Below are 25825 nucleotides of genomic sequence, written 5' to 3' on the forward strand. Positions count from 1 at the left end.
GGTAAAGCGGCTGCAATTCGGTGTCAGCGTGGCACCAGGCATATTCCAGAATCTAATGGACTCTCTCCTTAAAGGGATTCCTGGCGTCACCCCCTTCTTCGATGATGTGTTGATTGCCGGGCCCACACCAGAGGAGTTTGAGGACCGCCTCCGCACCGTTCTGCACCGTTTCCAGACGGCGGGTCTCAAGGTGAAGCGGGAAAAATGTCTACTAGGAGTGCCTCAGGTGGACTTTCTGGGATTCATGCTGGTGCAGAAGGGGTCCACCCGACTGGGGACAAGGTACGGGCCATTTGTGATGCCCAGCGCCCAAGAACAAGACTGAACTTCAGGCCTTCTTGGGACTATTGAACTTTTACCATTCCTTCCTTCCCCACAAGGCAGCGGTAGCGGACCCCCTACACAGACTTCTGGACAAGCGGGCCCCTTGGGTGTGGGGCCAGCGCCAGGTGGCCGCAGTCCAGGCAGTCAAGGACTTGCTTGTCTCAAACTCGGTCTTGGCACACTTCGACGAGAGGCTGCCGGTGGTGCTAGCATGCGACGCCTCGCCCTATGGCATTGGTGCTGTCCTGGGACACCAACTCCCAGATGGAAGAGAGGTACCGGTGGCATACTTTTCCCAGACACTCAACGTAACCGAGCGGAACTACTCGCAAATCGACAAGGAGGGTCTGGCAATCCTGAAGGGAGTAAAAAAATTCCATGATTTCTTGTACGGGCGGCCCTTCACCGTGGTGACTGACCACAAGCCATTGCTTGGCTTGTTTGCCCCCGAAAAGCAGACCCCCCCAAGTGCTGTCTCCACGCGTCCTCAGGTGGTCAGTTTTCCTTGCCAGCTACCAGTATGCACTGATTCACCGCCCGGGGAAGGCGATGGGCCATGCGGACGCCCTCAGCAGGCTACCATTACCGGAAACAGGCCCCGACCCAGCACCTGCACAAGAGGTTATGAGCCTGGAGCTGCTTACCGAGCGCCCCATTCAGGCACAAGAAGTTGCACACCATTCCAAGAAAGATAGGGTCATCTCCCGGGTCCTGGACTGGGTGTGGAGGGGATGGCCCAGCAGCAGCCCCGGGCCAGAATTCGCCGGCTACACAACCCGCAAACATGAACTGTCGGCCCACAAGGGGTGCCTGTTATGGGGAAGCAGGGTCGTTGTTCCCCAGCCCCTCCGCAAAAGGGTCCTCACAGCTCTACACGAGACACACCCAGGGGTAGTAAGAATGAAGGCCCTTGCCAGGAGTTATGTGTGGTGGCCGGGGATCGACGGAGAGACAGAGGCCTGGGTCAAACACTGCCAGGCCTGCCAAGAATCCTGCCCAGATCCCCCAAGGGCCCCAGTCCAGTCCTGGGAGTCCACCCAAGCACCATGGTCACGCCTGCATGTGGACTTCGCTGGCCCCTTTCAGGGGAAAACATTCTTCATAGTGGTGGACTCCTACACCAAATGGCTGGAAGTCGCACTGGTACCGTCCACTTCTACGTCCGCAGCCATCCAGGTACTACGCAGGCTGTTTGCAACCCACGGGCTCCCTGACACTCTCGTCTCAGACAACGGGACTGCATTTACGTCAGGAGAATTCCAAACCTTCACAGTGCAGAACGCCATCCGCCACATCCGTTCGGCGCCATTCCACCCTGCCACCAATGGCCAAGCAGAACGCATGGTGCGGACCACCAAGGACACCCTTCGCCGCATGACGCAAGGGGATTGGGAGTACCGCCTTGCCACATTCCTTCTAGCACAGCACAGCACCCCCAGCTCAACGACTGGCCGGAGCCCCGCTGAACTACTAATGGGTCGGCGTCTTGCAATCAGATTGGACCGCCTTCACCCCGATAGAGCTCAGGATGAGGTAGTGGTGGGGGAAGGCAGGAACCCCCGGACCTTCGAGGCCCAGGACCCAGTGTATGCAAAGAATTTTGGGGCAGGCCCTGCATGGGTACCCGCCACAGTCACCAGGGTCACTGGCCCCGTGTCGTACGAGGTGCTAACAGATGGGGGGCAATGCTGGCGCCGCCACTGCGACCAGATATGGCGACGATTCCCGGGAGAAAACCAGGAGGAGGAGGACAGGTCAGAGGAGTCCCAAGGGAACAGTGGGGCAGTGAGGCCCATAGAGCAGCAGGGGCAAGCAGGAGAGGCAGAATCAGTAAATACAGAGAGGACCCGTGAGGCCGAAAGGGCGCCGGAACCAGAACCACGACTGAGCGAGCCGGTTGCGCCAGACCAAACAGCCCCATCACAGCCAGCATCCTTGGAACACGAGCCAGAACCTGAACCCCGGACCAGGGAACACCCCAGGCCGCAACACACACGTAGGCCGCCGGCGTACCTTGAGGACTATGAATGCGACCTCCCGGGCAGAACTGGAACTTAGAGGGGACGGGTGTTATATATTGAGTTGAATAGGATCCAAACTCCAGCAGTCTGATTGGTCCTAGAACAGTAGGATTCAGAATGCAGCAGTCTGATTGGTCCTAGAACAATGCAGCAGTATGATTGGTTGGCAGGAACCACCCAATCATGCTCCAGATAGAAGTGAATCCACAACCTGATTGGCTTACAGTAGAATTCCGGAATTAGCCAATCATGTGCAGCCCATTGTGTAAGTAATGTATATAAAGCAGATACTTTGAGGGGACTTCCATTCATTCCTCCTCACCACTATGAACTGAATAAAGAGCATGAAATCACTTTGCGACTCTGAGTATTTTTCAGGGGATTACTGGCTTTGCACATTTTTTGCCCTCAGATTTTATCCCCTTACTAAAGCAGTGGTAAACATATATTTACCCTTCTTTTCATTGAGGTGTCTATGCATTTCTGCTTTTCCACCACTAGAGGTGCATTTAGAAGTTTTCAATTACTGAGATAGTATAGCACTGTGTAAAAAAAAAAAAAAGAACAAGAACAGCAATAATGGAATGAAAATAATATTAAGTATCTCGGGAAGAATATACCCTACAAGAAAAAAACAGGTCTTATATTTATTAAACTATCGATGAAGTTCTGCTCTGTGAAAAGGCAGGGAGGTAGACAGACTGAATTGAGCATCTTACATGAACAGCGGTCTGAAAGGAAAAGGGTTGCAAGTACGGCTGAGCGATGTCTGGTTTTCAACATCGTGATATGTGAGCGGCTAAACATTGCAATATATATATACCAAAATAGTAAAATGCCTGAAATAAGGACAGAACTACATAGAGGCAGACAGAGTAATGTCTTTGCAACTGTTGGTAGCTGGTGGCATAAAACTGCTAGATTCTTACTTTCACTTTTTACTACAATTATTACTTAGTAGTGCAGATAGTTTTTAGATTGACACATTTTATCCAAAGTTGTAATTAGTGGCATATATGTAAAAGGTAAAGTGAGAGAATGTTTCCTAATAAACAGGAGGGAGACACAGGTACACACCTGTATGTTGGGCAGGGTTGGACAGCAAAATGGGGGGACAGTGATTTGGGAGGCGACTTCCTGCTCATTCAGGGGTGTAAGGAGGTGCTAGTGGGGAGGGATGTGGGAACATTCTCTCCATTCACTTCTCCCTCTCCCCATACACACACCTGTGCAAAACTGTGATTGCTTCAGGTTTTGTGGGGCAGGGGTGGGGCAGCATCCCAAAGATAGACTAGATATATGAATATTGGTAATCTTTCAAAGCTGATATTTGAGTCCCATCTGCGGCACCAGAAAAACAGCCAGGCTTCCGGCTTAGGGAAGGTGGTGTAAGGGCTCTGGCAGATTCCCAGAGCTCTCGCACCGCCCTCCCAAAAGCCATACAAAATGGAGGCACTCTGTAATGTTTCATAAAATGGCCGTCTGGCGAAGCTATTTGGTGCCCCCATGTGGAACTTCGTAATTTTGCCCCGCTTTGGGTTAGCACCCTGTGCAGATAAACTTTCTCTGCTGGCATCTTTCAATGAGCAAGGCGCCTGACTTGGGGAAGGTAGCTTCTGGAGCCCTTCTTCCCTTTTGAAAGTTGGGCATCCGCTTAATGGCTTTGGGAAGGAGACAGCCAGAGCCATGGTGCCACCTTCCTGAAGTTGATTAAGCAGCCCTCCACCTTGCTGTGGCCCCAGTTCAGGGGTTTTCTAAGTTTACATATTTTTCCTGTATACCAGATCCTCCGGCACATTTATCTGAGTGGAGCTGCAGGTTGTACCCCGCAGTGTCCTGCTGCTGCAAAGCCAGTGATGTGTATATATACCTTTTTGTACAATGAAGTATTTATGCATTTCTTGGTTCCACCGCTAGAGGTTCATTTTGGTTTTTTTTATAACTGAAACAGTGTAGCATTATGTAAAGACGCTATGGCAATAATAGACTGGAAACAGTATTCAGTGCATTGGAAGGAATATACCTAACAAGAAAAGCAGGTCCTCATAGATGACTATGGCATCTGGAGGTGTGTGTGGGGGAAATAAATAATTGGAGAGCAAAGGAAAACCACGCTCCATTTATTTATTCCACACCCCATACACACACCTGTCCAAAACTGCAATTAATAATTTTCTTCCTTTTCTTTTTTTCTTATTCTTTATAAGAATAAAAGAAAATTATTATGAATTAGTTTGGAGATGGTATTTAACACTAGTCAGATTAAATCAAATAAACAAGGAATGTTCGGTGATATTTTGGAGGGAATGCCAGGAAACCAGGAATAATGTTCACTAATAATGTGGGGGTGTAAATATTTTCATTCTTTTTTTTTTTTGCAAGAGGGTGTTTAAGGAGATAACAGAAATCACTGGGTTAAAGCTGACCAAAAGTCCAGAAGTAGCATTATTATCAATTTCTGATGGGGTGGGAGGTTTGCAGGCTATGAAGGACTTGCTCACAAATTTATTGACAGGTGCACAAATTATTATAGCTAGGACATGGAAGGGGCAAGGTGAATATAAAATGGAAGAATGGTATAAAGGGGTGTGGGATATAGCTATTAATGATAAGTTAACATGTGCCATTAAGGTAAGATGGGGAATGTGCAAGAGAAATGATTTTGAGGAGATATAGAAGGTGTTTGTAGAATTTGTACTGTTAAAACAGAAAGGAGACAAACCATCACAGGTGTTGAAATTTTGGGAGGTTGGATAGTTATAATTGAATGGTCTTGGGGGTTGGGGTGCTCATTTTGATTCTTATTTATTTATGATTATTGCTTTGTCAAAAAAATTTTTTTTAAGGAACTGTGATTAATCTTCTCTATTATAGGTCTTACTGCTGGTACCACTCTGGCTCTGGGAAGAAATCTCCAGGGCTCTGGCAAGGTCCTAGAGCCCTTCCCTCCTACCCAAAACCCTTACTGTGCTTCTGTCATAGGGAAGGAGTCTGGCAACAGACCAGAGGGCTGACTCCACCCTCCCAAAGCCAGACAAAATGGAGGCACTCTGGGATCTTTCATAAAATAGTAATCTGTGGGAGGCTACTATTTGGCAGCCGCAAGTGGGTCTTCTTAAACTTGCACCATCTCAGCTCTGCTTCATGTGTAGAGAAACTGCTGGCATGACTGCTGCATTGATCTGAATCCTGCACTGAGCACAGCGTCTGAGTCTGGGAATTAAGGTCTAGGGCTCCGAGAGCCCTACCCTCCTTTCCAAAGCTGGGCAAGTGCTTACCGGGCTTTGAGAACGAAGCGCGAGAGCTCTTTCCATGTCCCAGAGCCGTTCCACTACCCTTCCCAAAGTGGGATAAGCAGTGCTCCACCTTTCTGGGAATCCAGTTGTAGGGGTTACTGGCTGTATTCATTTTTGCCTTAGATTTTATCCACCAGCATCCTGCTCTGACAAAACCAGTTATGTATAGATGTTTACCTTTTTGTTCAAGGAAGTATTTATTTAATTCTAGGGATTTAACAGTGGAGGTGCATTTAGGATTTTTGAGTGGCTGAAATAGGATTGCATAGTTCAAAATTGATAACAGCAAAAATGGACTGGAAACAGCTGTAAGTGCCTCAGGATAAGTATATACTTTACAATAAAAGCAGGTCCTACATGCAGTGTATTAGATCATATATGCGGTTCTGCTGCATGAAAAGGCATGGAGGCTGACAGACTGAAATGAGCATCCAACATGAACAAACATCAAAAAGGAAAAGGGCTGCAAGTATGGCTGGGCGATGCAAGATCATGATATACCAGGAGCTAAACATCACGATTTGAAGCCGATGTTTGCCGCCCCCCAATGGATCTTCTTAATTTTGCATCTGCTCTGTTCCATATGCACAAAAACTGCTAGGCTTCCAGCTTAGGGCAGGGCTCTGGCAGCATCCCAGAGCCTTTGCGCCGCCCTCCAAAAGCCAGACAAAATGGAGGCACCCTGTAATCTTTCATAAAATGGCTGCCTCTCGCAGCACCCCGGGGCACACCCACACCCACACATCACCTTCCCAAAGTCTGCTAAGCAGCCCTCCACCTTGCTGGGGAACCAGTTTTGGGATTACTGGCTTTTCGTATTTTTGCCTTGGATTTTGTTTACCATGTCCAGCCCTGACAAAAGCAATGATGTACATATGCTTACCCATTTGTACCATGAAGTGTTTCTGCAATTTTGAGATTCCACCAGCAGAGGCGCATTTAGGATTTTTGAATGAATGAGATAATATAGCATTGTTTAAAAAGAAGAAGAAGAAGAAGAAGAAGAACAGCAGCAATGGACTGCAAACAATGTTAAGTGTCTCAGAAGGAATATGCCCTACAAGAAAAGAAGGTCCTACATGCCCTGTATTAGATCATAGTTGAGAATCTGCTAATTTAAAAGGCATGGAGATCGACAGACTGAAATGAACACAGGTCAGAAATTAAAAGTACTGCAAGTAGGGCTGGGCAATGTCTGGTTCTCAAAATCGTGGCATACCAGCAGCTAACCATTCTAATATACTTATATATTACAATGTCTGAAATAAGTATAGAGCTATGTAGAGGCGAATGGAATAATGTCATAGCAGCTGCTAGTACTTAGTGGCATAAAACCAGTAGATTTTCCCTTATCTTTCACATATTCCTACAACTGTGATTCTATAGTGCATATAATTTTTTATTAACACTTTCCCCCCAAAGTTAAAACTCTAGAAGTAATTAGTAGTACAGCAATAAAAGGTAAGGAGTGAATGTTCACTAATAGACATGAGGGAAACACAAGGACACATCTGTATGTTGGGGAGCAACATGGGGGCGCGATTGGGGAGGCGAGGTGGAAATGGCTTCTTGCTCTTCCAAGGGCCCCAGGAAGGTTTGGGTGTCAGGTGGTGCAGGGTAAATAAATAAATGAATGGACTACAGAGGAAACCCACCTATTCTCCATTTATTTGTCCTACCACCACCACTTCTTCTTAGGCAATCAATCGTAGCTGAGTAAGATTGTCTTCCATTTGTTAATGGCTGTTCTCCAACTGGAGTGCTCACAGGCCTGTGTTTCCCAGTTGTCGATGTTTATACTACATTTTTTTAAAGATTTGCCTTGAGAATCTTTAAACCTCTTTTATTGACCACCAGCATTACACTTTTCATTTTTAAGTTAGGAATAGAGTAGTTGCTTTGGAAGACGATAATCAGGCATCCGCACAACATGACCAATCCAACAAAGTTGATGTTGAAGAATCATTGCTTCAACACTGGTGATCTTTGCTTCTTCCAGTACACTGGCATTAGTTTGCCTGTCTTCCCAAGTGATGTGTAAAAATTTTCGGAGGCACCGTTGATGGAATCTTTCAAGGAGTTGGCGATGGCGTTTATAAGTGGTCCATGTTTCACAAATGTACAGTAAGGTTGGTAGTACAATAGCTTTGCAAACAAGCATTTTGATTTCCCTGCGAATGTCACACCCCTTTGTAAAGGTTTAAAGTTGTAAAAGTAATTAGTAGCATAGCTGTTGCATAAAGCTGTAGGAAACCCACTCTCCCTCTATTTCCCCCCTCAAATACACACACCTGTGCAAAACTGCAATTGCATCAGGTTTAGCTGCCTTTGCAAAGGGGGTAGCATCCCAAAGATAGATAAGATAGATAGATAAGATAAGACAGACTTTGGTAATCTTTTGAAGCTGATATTTGGCTCCCCCAAGTGGATCTTCTCATTTTTGCAGCACCTCTATTCTGCTCACTGTGCAGAAAAACTGCCACACTTATAGTTTAGGGAGGGCCACCCTCCCAAAGCGAGACAAAATGGATCCACTGCATAATCCTTCATAAAATGGCACTAGTGCGGGGCTATTTGACACCCCCAAGTGGATCCTTGTAATTTACCGCCACCTCGGCTTGGCGCCCTGTGCAGAGAAACTGCTCGCATGGCTCTTCATCCCGCACTGCAGCAGAGCAAGTCACCTGGCTTGGGGAATGAATATGTCCAGGGCAGAATATTAAAGCCTTTTTCTCCTTCCTAAAGCTGGGCAAGGGGTTACTGGGTTTTGAGAAGAAGGCGGTATGTATTAGATCATAGATGTGGTTCTGCTGTGTGAAAAGGCAGGGAGATTGACAGACTGAAATTAGCATCCTATATGAACACAGTCAGAAAGGAAAAGGGCTGTAATTAGGGATGGACGATTTTCAACATCGTGATAGATCAGCAGCTAAACATTGTGATATACTGATATTGCACAATGTCTGGAATAAGGCCTGCACTACATAGAGGCAAACGGAGTAATGTCTTGGCAACTGCTGCTACTTAGTGACAGAAAACTGATAGATTTTTACTTACTTTTCATGTATTGCTAAACCCACTACACTCAACATTTCATTTATTCAACACCCTTGGAAGAGCAGGAAGTGATTAACACCTTGCCTCCCAGAAATGAATAAATAAAAGGGGAATGGAGTAAACCCACTCCCCATTTATTTATCTCCCCTCCTGTACAAAACTGCTATTGCATTTGGGAAAGTGGTAGCATCCCAGAGCGCTCACGCTGCCCTCCCAAAGACATTGGTAATAATTTGAGGCCAATTTTTGGTGCCCTCAAGGGGATCTTCCCTGTTTTGGGTCTTATTGCTGGTACCACTCTGGCTCTGGGCAGGAATTTCCAGGACTCTGGTATGGTCCTAGAGCCTTTCCCTTCTTCCCAGAGATGGGCAAGCCCTTACTGTGCTTCTGTCATAGGGAAGACGGTGCCAAGGCTCTGGCAGCATCCCAGAGCCCTCACACCGCCCTCCAAAAGCCACACAAAATGGAGGCACTCCGTAATCTTTCATAAAATGGCCGCCTGTCAGAGGCTATTTAGTGCTCCCACGTGGATCTTTGTAATTTTGTGCCACTTCGTCTTTTGCAAATAACTTTTAAATTTGCAGAGTTAAAGTTGTATAAGTAATTAATACTCTACCTCTCAAAGGTAAAGTGAATGTTGCCTGTGTTGCACAGTGTTGGGCAGCAAAGAGGAGGGGGGCAATTTCGGAGGTGAGGTGGAAATCACTTTCTGCTCTTGCAAGGGTGTTAGGTCATGTGGGGGAATAAATAAACAAATGGAGAGATGAGGAAACTCAGTCTTCATTTACTTACACTTCCCCCCATACACCTACCTGTGCAGAACTGTGATTGCAACAGGTGTCTTTGGGAAAAGAGCACTTGTGCTGCCCAACCAAAGACAAATAAGATGGGTGGACTTTGCATAGCTCAGTTGGTTACAGTGTGGTGTTGATAATGCCACGGTTGCACAATTGATCCCCATATGGAACAGCTGCATATTCCTGCATTGCAGGGGGTTGGACTGGATGACCCTCAGGGTCCCTTCCAACTCTACAGTTCTATGATTCTATGATTCTATTTTTCTGCTCCCAATGCTTAGCGCCCTCAAGGGGATTTTCTCTATTATAGATCTTACTGCTGTCACCCCTTGGTCCTAGAGTCCTTCCCTCCTTCCCAAATATGGGCAAGCACATCTTAGGTTTCCGGCTTATGTAAGGCAGTGCCAGGGCTCTAGCATAACCCAGAGCCCTTGCACCACCCTCTCCAAAAGCCAGACAAAATGGAGGCACTCTCTGATCTTTCACAAAATGGCGGCTTCGTGAGTCCACTATTTACCACCCCTCAAGTGGATCTTCTTAATTTTGTGTCACCTTGGCTGGCATCCTGTGCAGAGGAACAGCTGTCATTGCTGTCAATCCTGCACTGAGCATGGAGGCTTTCTGGGGTCCCTCACTCTGGCAAGTTCCTGGAGCATTCCCAAAGCTCGGCAAGCGCTTACTGACAGCCAGGAGAGCTCTGGCAGCATTCCATAGCCCCACCACCACCACCTTCCCAAAGTCAGGTAAGCAGCCCCATACTTTGCTGGGGACTTTATTCATTTTTTCCTCAGATTTTGTCCTCCAGCATCCTGCCCTGACAAAACTAGTGATGTGTAGATGCTTTACCTTGTTGTTCAATGAAGTATTTATGTGATTTTGTGTTCCACCACTAGAGGTGCTTTTAGGATTTGTGAATGACTGAGATAGCATAGCACTGTGTAAACAAGAAAACAGCAATAATGGACTGGAAACCGTGTTAAGTATCTCGGGAAGAATACCTGTCATGTATTAGATAATAGATGTGGTTCTGCTATGTGAAAAAGGCATGGAGACTGACAGACTGAAATGAGCATCCTACATGAACACAAGCCAGAAATTAAAAGGGCTGGAAGTACAGCTGGGCAATTCTCAAGATCGCGATAAGTCAATAGCTAAACATCGTGATATATTGATATTGCACAAGGTCTGAAATAAGTACCTTTAACATATTGCTGCAACTGTTATGTCACAGTACAGATAATTTTAGCCTAGCACATTTTCTCTTAAGTTAAAGTTGCTGAAATAGTAGCATAGATATCAAAAATAAGGTGAGAGAATGTTCCTTAATAGACGAGAGAGAGAGAAGTACACATCTGTATGTTTTGCAGTAACGTGGGGGGGGGGATTTGGGAGGCCATGCATAAGGGTGTCAAGAGGTGGAGAAACAAATAGTAAGCAGAGAAAAAACACACTTCATTGATTTCTCTCTCACACCCACCCTATACACACACCTGTGCAAAACTGCTATTGCATCAGGTTTAGCTGGCTTTGAAAAGGGGGCAGCTTTCAAAAATGGAATATTTGGTGTCCCCAAGTGTATCTTCTTAATTTTGTGGCAACTCAGCTCTGTTCCATGAGCAGAAAAACTGCCAGGCTCCTGGGTTAGGGAAAGCGGTGCCAATGCTCTGGCAGCATCCCAGAGCCCTCACACCGCCCTCCAAAAGCCACACAAAATGGAGGCACTCCGTAATCTTTCATAAAATGGCCGCCTGTCAGAGGCTATTTAGTGCTCCCACGTGGATCTTTGTAATTTTGTGCCACTTCGTCTTTTGCAGATAACTTTTAAATTTGCAGAAAGTTGTATAATTAATTAATACTCTATCTCTCAAAGGTAACGTGAATGTTGCCTAACAGAAATGAGGGAGACACAGGTACACATCTATGTGTTGCACAGTGTTGGGCAGCAAAGAGGAGGGGGGCAATTTCGGAGGTGAGGTGGAAATCACTTTCTGCTCTTGCAAGGGTGTTAGGTCATGTGGGGGAATAAATAAACAAATGGAGAGATGAGGAAACTCAGTCTTCATTTACTTATACTTCTCCCCATACACCTACCTGTGCAGAACTGTGATTGCAACAGGTGTCTTTGGGAAAAGAGCACTCATGCTGCCCAACCAAAGACAAATAAGATGGGTGGACTTTGCATAGCTCAGTTGGTTAGAGTGTGGTGTTGATAATGCCACGGTTGCACAATTGATCCCCATATGAGACAGCTGCATATTCCTGCATTGCAGGGGGTTGGACTGGATGACCCTCAGGGTCCCTTCCAACTCTACAGTTCTATGATTCTATTTTTCTGCTCCCAATGCTTAGCGCCCTCAAGGGGATTTTCTCTATTATAGATCTTACTGCTGTCACCCCTTGGTCCTAGAGTCCTTCCCTCCTTCCCAAATATGGGCAAGCACATCTTAGGTTTCCGGCTTATGTAAGGCAGTGCCAGGGCTCTAGCATAACCCAGAGCCCTTGCACCACCCTCTCCAAAAGCCAGACAAAATGGAGGCACTCTGTGATCTTTCATAACATGGTGGCCTTGCGAGTCTGCTCTTTAGCGCCCCCAAGGGGATCTTCTTAATTTGGCACCCTGTGCAGAGAAAATGCTGGGACCACTCTCAATCCTGCACTGAGCAAGAAAGCTGGCTCTGGAAGGAAGGTGTACGGTTCTTGCAGGGTCCTAGAACCCTTCTCTCCCTCCCAAAGCTGGGCAAGCACTTACTCGGCATTACTTAGGGTCATAAAACTGACAAGATATTTACTTACCATTCACATATTGCTGCAGCTGTTATTTCATAGCACAGATAATTTTAAAATTTGCACTTTTTCTCTAAAAGTAAGGCTGTAGAAGTAAACAGTAGCATAGCTAACAGGTAAGGTGAGATATTGTTTCCTAAAAGTTTAATTACATAATCAAGGGGGGAAAGCAAATTTTGTGAAGTGAGGGAGACACAGAAACACACACACACACAGAGAGAGAGAGAGAGAGAGAAGGGGACCAGTGAGGAAGGAGGCTTAAACAACAGGCCAAGTTTTAGTTTTATTTTATTTAACTCAAAAGTTTTAACCCCAGTTCATTTTTCTCCGGGACTAGCAGCAGCTTCCCAGGAAGCCCCAGCTGAGGGCAGCAGTTATTCAAAAGGCAGGGCTGGACAGCCACATGGCAGCTTTTGTGCGGCTAGACATAATGGGCTTCCTGCATCGGAGGCCCCCCTCAATCACCTACCAGCCTGGCCTCTGAGCTTAAAAACAAGAAGCTCATGGCCTCAATATTACTGAGGAAAGTTTCCGGGTAGGCTCCTTTCTTCAGCGCCTGTTCTCATGGATCGCTCCCATCTGCAAGAGGCAGGAGAGAGCTGATGTGCCAAAGCAGCAGGGGCAACAGGAATCAGGAGAAAAGCAATGACTTGCTTCAGTTTTCCCCACATCATGATTTTTACACAGCACACAAAGACATCATGAATTGCAATATATTGCCACGTCACCTGTTATGAAACTGTTAGCATGATGTGGACTTTTAACTGTTTTTGGATGATGTAGCAATTGATCCCCCAGCCCTTTTTAAGATTTATTCAGCATGTATCCCTTTTCTTAAAACAACACTTTCAGGCTGCAAGGAAGTATTGTATATGCTGCTTCAAAACTTTACCCCTTAAAGATACTATTTTTTCCTTTTAGTATTTTACAGCTGTCAAGAAAGCCACTCGGGCACCTGGGGCAGCGCACCCAGGGGCAGGGCACGCCGCCAATAGGGGCGGGGTGCACCATGGGGCCTCTGGAGTCTGCCTGCCTCCTCCCACTCAGCTGCCCTACACTGTTTGGGCAGTGCGGAGCCTGCGCACACCCAAGCCACCATGTCTATCCCATGAGACGTGTGGCTCGGGCATGCTGCAGGCCCCACAGTGAGTGCCGTCCAGCATTTTGTCATTCCCTTCAGTGGTGACACCCGGGGCAGACCGCACCCACTGCACCCCCTTCCTCCACCCCTGCTTACAGCTGGCTTACATTTGAGTGGGAATCTGTGTTTTGCAGCTACTTGCTGTGGGGCCGGTAATGGGAATCAGTCTTGCTGAGCATTTTCTTATCCAATCCAAGCCTTTGTTAATAAGTCCACATAAGTTATTAGCCAAACCTCCCTGCCCTGTGTTAGGCACATCAGCACCCTGAAACCATGAAAAGAACCCAAATATCTTCCAGTTTATGTGTGATTGTTTGGCTGCTATCCTTTAATCACCCCAGCTAAGTGACTCTTTACGTGCCTGTTCCATACACCATTCTGGGACCTGTTGCCATTTTCTGGGACCTGTTGCTGGGCTATAGCTCCTGTCTTCCCTGCTCCTTGGCTGGGGCTGGTTGTAGTCTCAGTCCAACAATGGCTGGAGGGCCAGAGTTTCCCCATCGCTGCTCTAAGATTATGCAAAAGAGGATGGGAGCTTGACCACAACCTACTGAATTGGTGAGTGTGAAAAATCAAATCTAGGATTTTTTTCGTGTAGTCCTAAAGCATTAGGCATTGTGGCATACTTCCTCCTGTCTCCACAATGGCTCTTACAATAGCACTCCTTGTGTGTTTAATATGTAGGAAGCTCAGATTTGTTGCTGCTCTTCCTTACTGTGCTGTTCCCCACCTTTAATTCTTCTAGGATGGGCAAAAAGTTCGCATCATGGATGAGCAAACGTTTGCATCTCAGCTGCTCCCAAAATACTTCAAACACAACAACTTGTCCAGCTTCATTCGTCAGCTCAACTTGTGTAAGTACCAGATCTATGTGTGTTTACTGTTTTCTGTCCATGATTTTCACTTAGTTCACATTATAAACACAAATGATCCAAAACTGTTCTCTAAATAAAAATCAGTTGAACAAAACTGAAATTGTGGAACAATTAAACATCCCTTCCCAAAAGTTCCTAGTAGGTGTTATTCCAGATTTTTTTTTTAAGCCTATCATTCCAACAGTTGATATGCCCAATTAACTAGGATATAATTAGTCAATGCACAACTCTTAAGATTCATGTGAGTTGGCCACTAGTGCTGGAGGAAACAGCAGCAATTCTCTCAATTGATGATTATATTGCTTAAAGCTCAGGTGCAGGGAGCAAGGCCTAGTCTGAGGCACCACCACTAGGGGGAAGAAACAAAGAAAGAGGAAAAATAAAACAATGAGTCTTTCAACAGAAGTAGTTTTTTAGGCTTCAAGTAGAATTAGATCAATTACAAAAATTGAAGGCAACAACTGCTTTCTCTGTTGCATGTTTTAGAGTGAAGCATATTCTGATGCACAGTATCCTCTGTGATGCATTGCTGTGAAGAGGGTTTCCTGTGAGGGGAATGTTTTGAAAAGCCCTGCCCTAAAGATAACCATAACTTTAAAATGGGGTGGGGTGGAGAATAGTCCCATATCCCTCAACAAATGTTCTTGTATTGAAATACCGATTTCTAGCTAAAATGAAGAGATGATCTCGGGTAAGAGTGCAGGCATTGTTGAATTGGACACAATAAGAGTTTCCTGGTCTTGAAACAAAGCAGGGGAATGGCAGGACGTGTCACAATTTGGAACATGGGTGGCATAATTCGTGGATGAAGCTTGTCTTTATCCAGCATCATTAATCGCCTCCTCTTTTGAAATTTAGACTTGCGGCTTAAAAGAAGTGAAGGGGAATAGTGTTTCACCACTCTGTTGTGAAGTTCACTGAGGGCCTCTCAGACACTCTTGGGACAGTCAGGTGTTCTCAGCCCAATCTGCTTTGCAGAGCTGCTACAAGGGTAACATGGGAGGCTGGGTAGGACCACCTCTGTGTGCTGTTCTGAGCTCCTTGGAGGAAGCGGAGAATAGGAGGGCATGGATGAACTAACTAAAAGCACCACAAGTAATATCAGTTTCTAGAGATGTAGCCGTGCTAGTCTCTTGCAGAAAAACCCTCAAGAGTCCTGTGGCCCTGGTCAGGTGTATTTGATGAAGTGGGTTGTGGTCCATGAAATCTTGCACCATAATAAATTTGTTGGTCCTGAAGGTGCCACACAACTCTTTGCTTGATGGTACTAAAACAACAATCAAAACGAGCAAGCCAAGATGCTGCAGTTCTTGCTGTTAGAGGGCATGATGAGTGGCAGGTGTGGTTCCCTTCGTTGCTTCCCGCTTCCCTTACCTGTTTACCTTCTATAATCATTGGTCAGAAGAAATGACCATGGGCAGGTTTGTTTCAATTACGTGGCCCTCCTCTCTCTGAAAAGTATGTTTTCAGGTGTCTTATTCTGTGTTGTTATTTATTTCATAAAATTGAAACACTGCTTGATTGTAAAAAAGTGAAGACAAAAACTCAACACAGTTTACAAAAAGGATAAAACAATAAAACTATCAGTAAGAAAAATGAATAATTTAAGACATTTGAAAAGTTAAAACAGCAATAGACTAAAAACAAATTAAAACACACACCAGCTTTTTTAAAACGTAAGGACAGGCTTGTCTAAACAAAAATGTTTTTAGCAGGTGCCAAAAAGATTACAGGGAAAGTGCCTGCCTGATGTCAATAGGCAGGGAGTTCCAAAGTATAGGTGCTACCGCAAGAAAAAGATCAAGTTCTTGCAGATGTGGAACAGGTGTTATATGGCACCTGTAAAAGTACCAGTTCTGCAGATTGAAGCCATTGAGTAGGCTTATGTGGGGCAAGGCAATCTTGCAGGTAAATTGGTTCCAAGCTGTTGAGGGCTTTGTATACCAGTAGCAACACCTTGAACATGGATTGGTATATTGTTATATTCTTACTAAGGAAGGTGAACAGATCTAGAATCATATCGCCTCTTGGGAGGAGAAACTAAAGAGCATTCATCTCCTTTAATCACTTCACAGATGGCTTCAAGAAGGTAACGTCAATGAGAAATGAAACAATGCTCACTTTCAACAAGCCTAACATGGAGTATCAACACCCACAGTTCAAAAAAGGGAAACCTGAACTGCTGGCGAGCATCCAACGGAAGGTATTGTCCCCCCCCGCCCCGTTCACAACCTGGTGAAGACCTTAGCTCTTAAATGCAACCACAGTGATGTTGGTGCCACACACAGGATTCCTGCTTGTGCATGTGTGTGTGTGTGTGTGTGAGGGGCAGCATTGCCAATAAGCCTCCATAGCAGAGCTTACAGGTGCCTCATTGTTGCCGCAATACATGACTGATTCCCCATCACCTTCAGGTTATTTGTGTATATAGGCTTGACCAGCCTTTCTCAATCTGGTACCATCCAGACATCTTGGACTCCAGCTCCCATCAGCCCTAGCCAGTATGGTCAATGGTCAAGGATGATGGGAGTTGTTATCCTTCAAGGTGTGAAGGGGCCAGGCTGAGGAAGCCTGAACTTTACTGCGACTGGCCATATATAACAGTCATTTTTGTATGCTGCCTTCTAAGATTATTAAGAAATTGCAGTATTTTATTTGAAAAATATATTGGTTATATAGGCTGAAATATACAGATTCCAAGTAATGTTCAAGGCTTCCAACTGTTTTCCCTCATCTGTGCAATAGTCTTGCAAGCATGGCTCTTGTTGTTTGAATAGTCAGAGGTTAATAACTTTTAGCTGGCCTTAGCAGCCTAGTTCTCTTGCTGCTTCTGGACCGGCGTGGGGGGAAGTTCTTCACTGTGCCATCATTCTGCATCTCTGAGGGGGCTCCTCTGGCCTGTTGGGGCAATCCTCTCGTCCCCAGGAGTGAACAGGACTCTCACTGTTCCTCTAATATTTTCTGAGGGTCAGTGCAAAGTTGATGAAACCCTCCACTTTCTTTCCAAGCCTGATTTCAGATCATTCTAGTGGGTGTGTCTCACAGTGACTCAGGACAGGGCCTTCTCTGTAGTGGTGCCTCGATTGTGGAATTCCTTCCCCTGCAGGTGCAAAAGGCCACTGCTGGTTCAAGAGGAGGGGAGGATGACTTTGCGTGTGAACCCAAGGTTCATCTGTGGGGTGGGAAGCTGTGGTTTTCCTTTTGTGTGAGTCAGGCCTGTGCGAGGGAAATATCAGTGGCCTCTCAAGTGTTCCCTAAACATTTTTTCCAAACTGCACAAACCCACTTAAAGGGCTCACTTTTGAATGATGCTTGAATGAACTGGCAGTTTTCTTACTGAGGCACTCAGAGGCCATTTGTTTCCAAAATTATAGAGCTGCAGTTGTGCTGCTGCTGCCAGCTGAGGTGGTATATGTATCAGATTTGGGATTTCTCCTGTGATAGATAGAGGTGAGGCTGGATGGCTTCCAAAGTCCTAGCTCTGCAAAAGCCAGTCCCTTAACTGCATTTGTTCCCTGCTTAAACAATAACTTGTCTCTAAAAACAGTACCTGCAATCTGATTCTGTCACAGGTGAATACAAGCAAGGAGCCCGCAGCCAGCTCAAAAAAAGACCAGCAGGCAATGCTCGCCGAATTCCGGGCCATGAGAGAACAGCAGGATGGCATAAGCACCAAGCTGGATACCGTGACCAGGTGTCAACATTTCTTCTGCTGAGTTTGTACTGTCTTGTAATGAGAGCCACTCTGCTCATTTTAGGTTTTGCAGCATCTTCAACTTACCTGCATTTGCAAAGCTATAGGTAGGGTGGGGGCTGCATAGCAGGATTTGGCACCACGGTGAAATGTGATGCTGAGTGCAAAAATAAGCAGAATCTGGGTAATTTACACACACTTTTCAGTGCCTTTTTCAGCATTATGGCTAAGTAGCTTGTAGGTACCATGAAGCTTCTATCTGTGCTATGTTTTGAGCTTCACTTGTGTGCCATGTTATCTGTTTGCAGAGCTCAACTTAGGGCAGAGACCGAAATGTCCTGTTTAATTTCTGGGTAATTCAGCAGCATTAGTACTTTCACACTTGGCTGTTTCTCACTTGCATTTAGGCAGTTCTGAAGTGGCCGTTAGAAAGAGCCATTCTGTACCACTGGCATCTGTCTGTCTTGAGAGACAATGGAGTGTGCCTCCAGGGATGAAGTCAAACTGCTGGAGAACCTATAGCTCATTTCTAATAAGGGCATGCGAGGAATCCTGCTGGATCAGGCCTAAGACCCATCTTGTTCAGCATCATGTTCTCACAGTGGCCATCCAAATGCCTCTGAGAGACTCAGAATTGTGAGCAACTGATATTCAGAGGCCTGCTATTTCCGGTACTGGAAGCACACAGTTATCATGATAACGTTATTTGTTCATGACTGATATACCAAATAAACTGATCCGCCATTAATTTGCCTAATCCCATTTTAAACCAGTCACATTTGTTGATGATCACTACATCTTGTGCTTAGCAGATTTCATAGTTTACGCACTGCGTGAATAAATAATAGCTTTTTTTTCTGTCTTGAAGGAAAGTGCCTTATATTGAACCATACACTTTCCCTCAGCTCTGTCTACACTGGCGTAGCCAACATGGTGCCCCCTAGATGCCCTATGCAGTGTAGACCCAAGCTATCTGAAAAACCTTATTCCCTCATATAAACCTGCCCCGAACTCTAGATTTAGAGAGGCTGCTTCTAAGCTTTGAAGCTCTCTCCCCAAAGAAGCTAGACTGGCTCCCATGTTGTCCTTCCAATGGTGGGGGAAGATGGTTTTATTCTGACAGTCTTTGGGGAGCTGTTTTTTAAGGAAGTGTTTTAAAGAGTGCTGTTGTGTTTTTATTATCTAAAAGATAATCATTAAAAGGTAACTAAGATCTTATAGAATTGAAACAATATAAAAACAAGTCTATTAAGAGTTACTTTTTAATGATTATCTTTTCTGTTTAGATTTTTTTGTATTTTATCTGTGTCATTGTGTCAGTCCCGGTTAGCAAAAGAATGTGAGATACAAATAAATGAAATAATAATGGATATTTTTGACTACAGTTCCCAGCAGCCCCAGCAAGCATGGTCTAGTATTAAGGGATGATAGGAGTTGTGATCCAAACATCTGGAGGGGGCACCAACTTCTGCTTTAGAAGGGTACAGTACATATGCATGTCTAACCTTTGCGATTTCAACTTTATGCTGTTGAAGACCAGCTGGTTGAAATCAAACAAATTAATTGCACAGAAGGTGGAGAGCTTAAAAGCTTTTATTGCATAGGGTTTTTTTTCTGGCATGGAAAGAGCTTTTAATCTCCCTGTCTTGCTTACCTGGCTCTCATGAAATCTTGGATGGCCCCATGAGATCTCACAGCCCAGTAAGCAGAGAGCTTAAAAGCTCGCTACCTTCCTTTGGTGTGCTGGCTCCAGAAGATTGCTCATGCATGGGCATTTCAAGTATATGTGTTTTTGCATATACACACTATCCCTGGAATGCAGCCCCTGCAGAAGATGCAATTGTACTGTACCTTCCAACTCAAGGACTGGCTGAACAGCAAAGGAGGTGTATGTGAAATTCCCCAGAACCAACCCAGCAGGCCTGGCATGATGAGGAACAAGAGCTGGTTAACTCAAGGGTCGTCAGAATTGGCGGTCCAAGTACATAATCACTGTTTTTCTGACACATCAAGCTGAGGTTTTCCACTGAGTGCGGCACTGAAAAGCAGCTGTGTCTACTATGCTTGTATGAAGTGGGTACATTGCCTTCCCACTTCTCATTTCTGGTTCTATATCTAAAAAAGCAGCATGAAATGTCCCCTGACGTTGTGCCATCATAAGGCAGGTATGTGACCATCTTCGTACCTACGGGACCGCCTCTCCTGGTATGTCCCACAGAGAAATTCACGGTCTGCAAATAAAAACATCCTGAAGATCCCAGGCCACAGAGAGGTTAGGCTGGCCTCAACTAGAGCCAGGGATTTCTCGGCCGCGGCTCCAATCTGGTGGAACGCTCTGTCACAAGAGACTAGGGCCCTGCGGGACCTGACAACCTTCCTCAGGGCCTGCAAGACAGAGCTGTTCCACCAGGCCTTTGGTCAGGGCGCAGCGTGACCCCCTCCTCTGGCAATCTGCACAGAATTTTGCTTAATGGTTGCCATCAATTTGATTTTAATTTGATTTTAATTAATTTTATAATGAATGTTTTTAGAAGGTTGGATTATTTTGATTGTTGTTAGCCGCCCTGAGCCCGGCTTCGGCTGGGGAGGGCGGGATATAAATAAAATTTATTATTATTATTATTATTATTATTATTATTATTATTATTATTCCCCTCTTCCTTAGTTCTTCTTACCTCCCTCTGTGCCTGTTCTTTCAGGGACACCACCTCAGTCCTTGAGGGAATGGGCTCTCTGCAACAGAAGGAAGATCAACAGCAGGACGTCTTATCTCAGGTACCAGAAAAAGACTTTGCTTTTCTCCTGATGTTCCAGAGCAGCCTTTGCCAACTGTCCTCCTGATGTGTTTTGGACTATGGCTTCCATCAGTCCTGGTCAAATGGAAGTGGCATTTGGAGGGCAACACCCCTGTTTGCAAAGGCTGCACTATGGCATACCAGAAGTAGATGAGTAAAGTACACAGAGATAGATGGTAATCTTTATGTCCTGTTAAGGCAGGGTAATTTAGGATAGTGGCTAAAGCTGAGCTGTGAATTTAGAAGTCCCCCCATTCAGAACTCTCCTAAATGCTCTAGGAGGATTATGCAAGCCACTGCCTGGCTTGCCTCACCTCCATAATATGCAGTATGGGGATAATGCTTGTTTGCTTAAAAGTATTTATGTACCATTCAATATTTTCAAAAACCTAAACAGTGTACAAGACACAATCTAAAACCAGTAAATCAGCAATATAAAAACAAATTAAACAGCTATTCAGAGGATTCAAACACACAAATATGCTTCCCTGTTCCATGCAGCTTGCATAAAATCATTAACAAATAAGGCAGTCTCTGCCTGCAGGCTTGCTATCTGAAAGACACAACACAAGAAGAAAAGGCAGGCAGACAAGATGGAGGAAGAGGAAAACTAGCACACTTGGGTCACTAGTCCTAACTGTTACTGAGTAATTACTGCAATGACTAGTCTGAATGGAGATGAGTGGAGATGGTCTTTCTTTGATGCACCCTGACGGAACTGCTTCTGCCAAGTGGCAGTTGAAGGGCGGGAAGAGCCCATGCTGGCTGCTGCATGGCAAATGCTTTTTCAAACTCAGGCCTTCTTCTGTAGCTTGCAAGCCTGAACATGGCAGGTGTGTCTTGATAGCTAACTCTCAGTTGGAACTGTCCCCTGACCCTGTGGCAATGGCTAAAAGGAATACATGGCTTCTAACATTCACTCACTCATTCATTCATTCATTCATTCATTCTCTTTCTACCTCTTTGACTTCAGATCCTCCAGATCATTATGAATTGCATGTCTGAGACAGGCAGGCAGGATGCCCAAAGGAAAAGGTAATTCTTACTACTTTCTTCTCCCGTTGCCCAAAATGAACCTATAAAATAATTTCCCCTATTTAGTTCGGGAAAGAAGTCAAAGCTTGTATTTGCAGCATGCAGTGCTTTGACCTCTGGAAAACGTCTTAGACAAGACCAGCAGAAAGGGGTTTGCCGAGGCACTAAGACCCCAGGTACCCTCAGTGGTGCTTCTTTGAAATATGGTACTTTCTGTTCATTTCACACTGTCACCACACTATTTTAAATATTGTGGCTTCATCTCTCTGATTTCTTATATCTGGTTTTGTGAAATATTTGTTGTGGGCGTGTATGGAGATACTTAGTGTTTAAGCTGTTTAGGGATGCTTTAGATACTGTGGCTTTCTTGCTTACCTGGAAAAGTCACATGAAGCTGCCTTATACCGAGTCAGACCATAGACCAATATTTCCTATACGTTGACTGGCAGCAGCTCTCTGAGTTGTTCCCCACAAACTCAAGCCCTCCTACCTGAGAATATTTTAACAGGAGATGCTACAGATTGAACCTGGGCCATCCTTCAAGAAATGTGTGTGCCTCACCACTAAGAAGCTCCTTCCCCCATGGTCCATGTTCACCTGTTACATCCTTGTCCGTTTCTCTGTATGTCCTCACCTTTTATAGATGCTTGGGGAGCCATAGCTCGCAAGAGCTTGCTATTTTTACTTGTGTTTGTGCCTGGTTCTTCAGCCCAAAAAGCTTCCAGAGTGGCTTACATATAATCAAAACAGGACAGTCCCCACCCGAAGACTTATGATCTTAAAACAACAACAACCCCGACAACGTAGAAGGGAAAAGGGAAGGTGGGGCAGAGAAGAAAACCAAAACTCAAACACCGATTTCTAAACAATTGTTCCTATAATGCCCAACTGGCACAGTTGAGGACCAGCAGGTGTCTGGTGGAACTGGGCCTCCAGCAAAGCTGACTGAGTGAGCTTCCTGCTTCCCTTCTCTCTCCCCACTGAGGTAGCCTGATGGAAGGGCTGCCCACAGTTGATGGATGAGGGAAAGGAAGGCCGGAGGCGCTGGCCTGTCAAAAAAAGAAAAAAGAAAAGAAAAAAGCTTGGTAGGAAATTATGCATTTTAAATAAATTCACAAGACTGGCTTTCAGATTTTACTGTAGAAATCGTACACGACAGAAAGCTTTTGTGAAGATACTTTATCAGTCATCATAATATGATTGATATTAACAATACAGTGGTAAGTAGTAAAGGGATCTCCCATGCTGCAAAAGAGGGTAAAATCTTGAGCAAGTGGATAAGATTTAGGCCAACCTATCTGTACTTCTGGCTTTGCCTCCTTCATTTCTTCTGCAGGTAAGGATTGCCTTATGTGGAAGACAAGATGAATTTTTGAATTAGATGTTTTGGCCCCTCATATCTTTCTAAGCGTGTCATAAGAATTTGGTTATTTATGTGTGTGTGTGTTTTTCTCTCTCACTCACTCAGACCTCAGAATGATGCTTCGGAAGCCCCTCGTCCAAAGAACAGCCGTCCACAGGCTCGCAGTGCTACGGAGGATCATGAAACAGTAAGCTTTTTAAAAAATTAAAAAATAATTCTCCTGTTTTACTTTGTGTACAATAGCCCAGGTAAAAGATTTAACCAGTATGACACTAGTCAGACATTTTATTTATTTCATAAGATTTATACACCTGCTTGATGGTTGCGGGGGTGGGGGTAGGGAGAGAACATCAAGAGAAAATTAAAAATATCGTCTGTAAAAAAGCACTTAAAACCTTCAAAGATTAAAATAAGCTAAAAGCAGATTAAAACATATATCAACATTCTATATGTCTGAGTAGGCTTGCCTAAACAAAAATGTTTTTAGCAGGCAGGCTGAAAAGAATACAGTCATACCTCGGAGGTTGAACGGAATCTGTTCCGGAAGTCTGTTTGAATTCCAAAATGTTCAGAAACCAAGGCGTGGCTTACGATTTGCTGCAGGAAGCTCCTGCAGCCAATCAGAAACTGCAGAAGCCCCGCTCTGGGCGTTCGGGTTCCAAAGAACGTTCGCAAACTGGAACACTCACTTCCGAGTTTGCGGCGTTCGGGAGCCAAAATGTTTGAGTCACAAGGTGTTCAGGAGCCAAGGTACAACTGTACAGTGAAGGCACCTGCCTGATGTTAGTAGGGAGTTCTAGAGTGTAGGTGTTGTCACACTAACACATCAGTTTCTTACTCTTGTCTCTTGCAGGCAGCTGTTCCAGGACACAGTGCAGACCACAGAAACTTGATTGTGACCCATAACAACATGGAGGGTGAAGCAGGGGATGCTGCTGGTGCAAATAATGGGCAGGCTGTAGTGAGTGAGCCCCATGGGACTGGGTGAGTGTTATGTACTGAGGTTCTCACCCTGGGCCAGCAGGGGGATACTGTAGATAGTTCAGGTCCACATATGCAAATAAGGGATCGAAAGTGACTTTCAGTGATTGGATAGTTACAGAAAATGGTTACTGTAGCGTTCTAGTGGAGCTCTATATAAGCAGGCTGGCTGAACCCTTCAGTTCAGTTCTGTTCTGGCCTGTGAATAAACAAGAGCTGTTTGAAGAATCGCTGTGTCGTCTGATATGTTCACCCACAACTTAACAGCGAGGATGCAGAATTCAAAACGTGCATTGTGGTTTAGACAGGTAGGTAGGTTGGCTGGCTGTTTCTCAGTAAACAATTCAGAGGCTGAAGACGGTGCTACAACCCTTTTTGCTTTGGGTGATATATGCATAGAGTGTCTCTCTTTGGCTGACTGCTTGGAAACCCCAAAATGCCAATAAATTGATACATGTTTCCCTGCCTCCCAAAGATTTGATTGTTGATTCTTGCATAAGTAAGTGAAAACAATCAATATTCAGCAATCCTACCTAGAAGCTGCAAACATCTATTTAATTACATTTAACTTTACAGTCATTTTAGCTTTTAAACAAAGGCATCATTCCATAAGTTGCTGTGTGTTCTCAGAGGCCCTAAACCACGTTCTGTCAGTGTTGCATATGCAGTGCTTTTTTTTCTGGGGGGGGGGGACGCATACCCCTAAACATTTTGTGAATCTAAGTTTGGCCTCATTGAGGGGCAGTATTTCATTATGCGTAGGAAAATGAGAGCACCCCTAAACATTTTTTTTAAAAAGAAAAGCAGCACTGTGTATATATGTAAAGAGAAGTATGCCAGGTTGATTGAAAAGTATTGATTTTCTTGTCTGTTTCACTCTTTCAAACATGGGTTGTCAGTTTTTCTGTTAACGTTAAGTACAAAAGTTGTGGAGTGTTTTATTTTGGCAGAATACTGTACTTTCTAGTCACTTCTTCTTTAAAAGAAGCTAGTAGAACTGGCAAAGTGTGCAAGGAAATGAGTAAGTACAAAACTGACTGGGTTTTGCTTGAACAAAGCTTGGAAAGATCCTAAACAGAGTCTTCCCCTATGTTGGAGATCCTTGTAACTGGAGATGCTGAGTACTGAATCAGGGGGCTCTCTGCATGGAACCCTGTGTTTTGGTGCTAGGTTAAGTACCAACCTCCTAAGATTACACTTGTTGTTGTTGTATAGTCATGTCCGACTCTTTGTGACCCCATGGACCAGAGCATGCCAGGCACTCCTGTCTTCCACTGCCTCCCGCAGTTTGGTCAAACTCATGTTTGTAGCTTCAAGAACACTGTCCAACCATCTTGTCCTCTGTCGTCCCCTTCTCCTTGTGCCCTCCATCTTCCCCAACATCAGGATCTTTTCCAGGGAGTCTTCTCTTCTCTTCTCTTCTCTTCTCTTCTCTTCTCTTCTCTTCTCTTCTCTTCTCTTCTCTGGAGTCTCAGCTTCAGGATCTGTCCTTCCAGTGAGCACTCAGGGCTGATTTCCTCAAGAATGGATAGGTTTGATCTTCTTGCAGTCCATGGGACTCTCAGGAGTCTCCTCCAGCACCATAATTCAAAAGCATCAATTCTTCGGCGATCAGCCTTCTTTATGTTCCAGCTCTCACTTCCGTACATCACTACATGTACT

General features: G+C 45.0%; 1 protein-coding gene across 2 annotated transcripts in view; it reads left to right on the top strand.

Moving 5' to 3' along the window:
- The window catches only part of LOC310754499 (heat shock factor protein 3-like), a 52398-nt gene that overhangs the window by 10791 nt on the left and 15782 nt on the right, over positions 1 to 25825 (top strand). Inside the window, exons 1-8 of one of the 2 annotated variants that reach the window (XM_083596481.1) lie at positions 9937 to 10238; positions 14166 to 14274; positions 16371 to 16498; positions 17868 to 17989; positions 20689 to 20764; positions 21758 to 21819; positions 23288 to 23369; positions 24036 to 24166. In XM_083596481.1, the coding sequence (XP_083452607.1) occupies positions 14187 to 14274; positions 16371 to 16498; positions 17868 to 17989; positions 20689 to 20764; positions 21758 to 21819; positions 23288 to 23369; positions 24036 to 24166 (689 nt within the window). In that variant the 5' untranslated portion in view covers positions 9937 to 10238; positions 14166 to 14186. Of the gene's footprint in view, positions 1 to 9936; positions 10239 to 14165; positions 14275 to 16370; positions 16499 to 17867; positions 17990 to 20688; positions 20765 to 21757; positions 21820 to 23287; positions 23370 to 24035; positions 24167 to 25825 lie in introns of those variants that run through there. The other variant, XM_083596480.1, reaches the window with a different exon arrangement.

Source organism: Podarcis filfolensis (assembly GCF_964270895.1).
Source record: "Podarcis filfolensis genome assembly, chromosome: Z".
Classification (NCBI taxonomy): Eukaryota; Metazoa; Chordata; class Lepidosauria; order Squamata; family Lacertidae; genus Podarcis; species Podarcis filfolensis.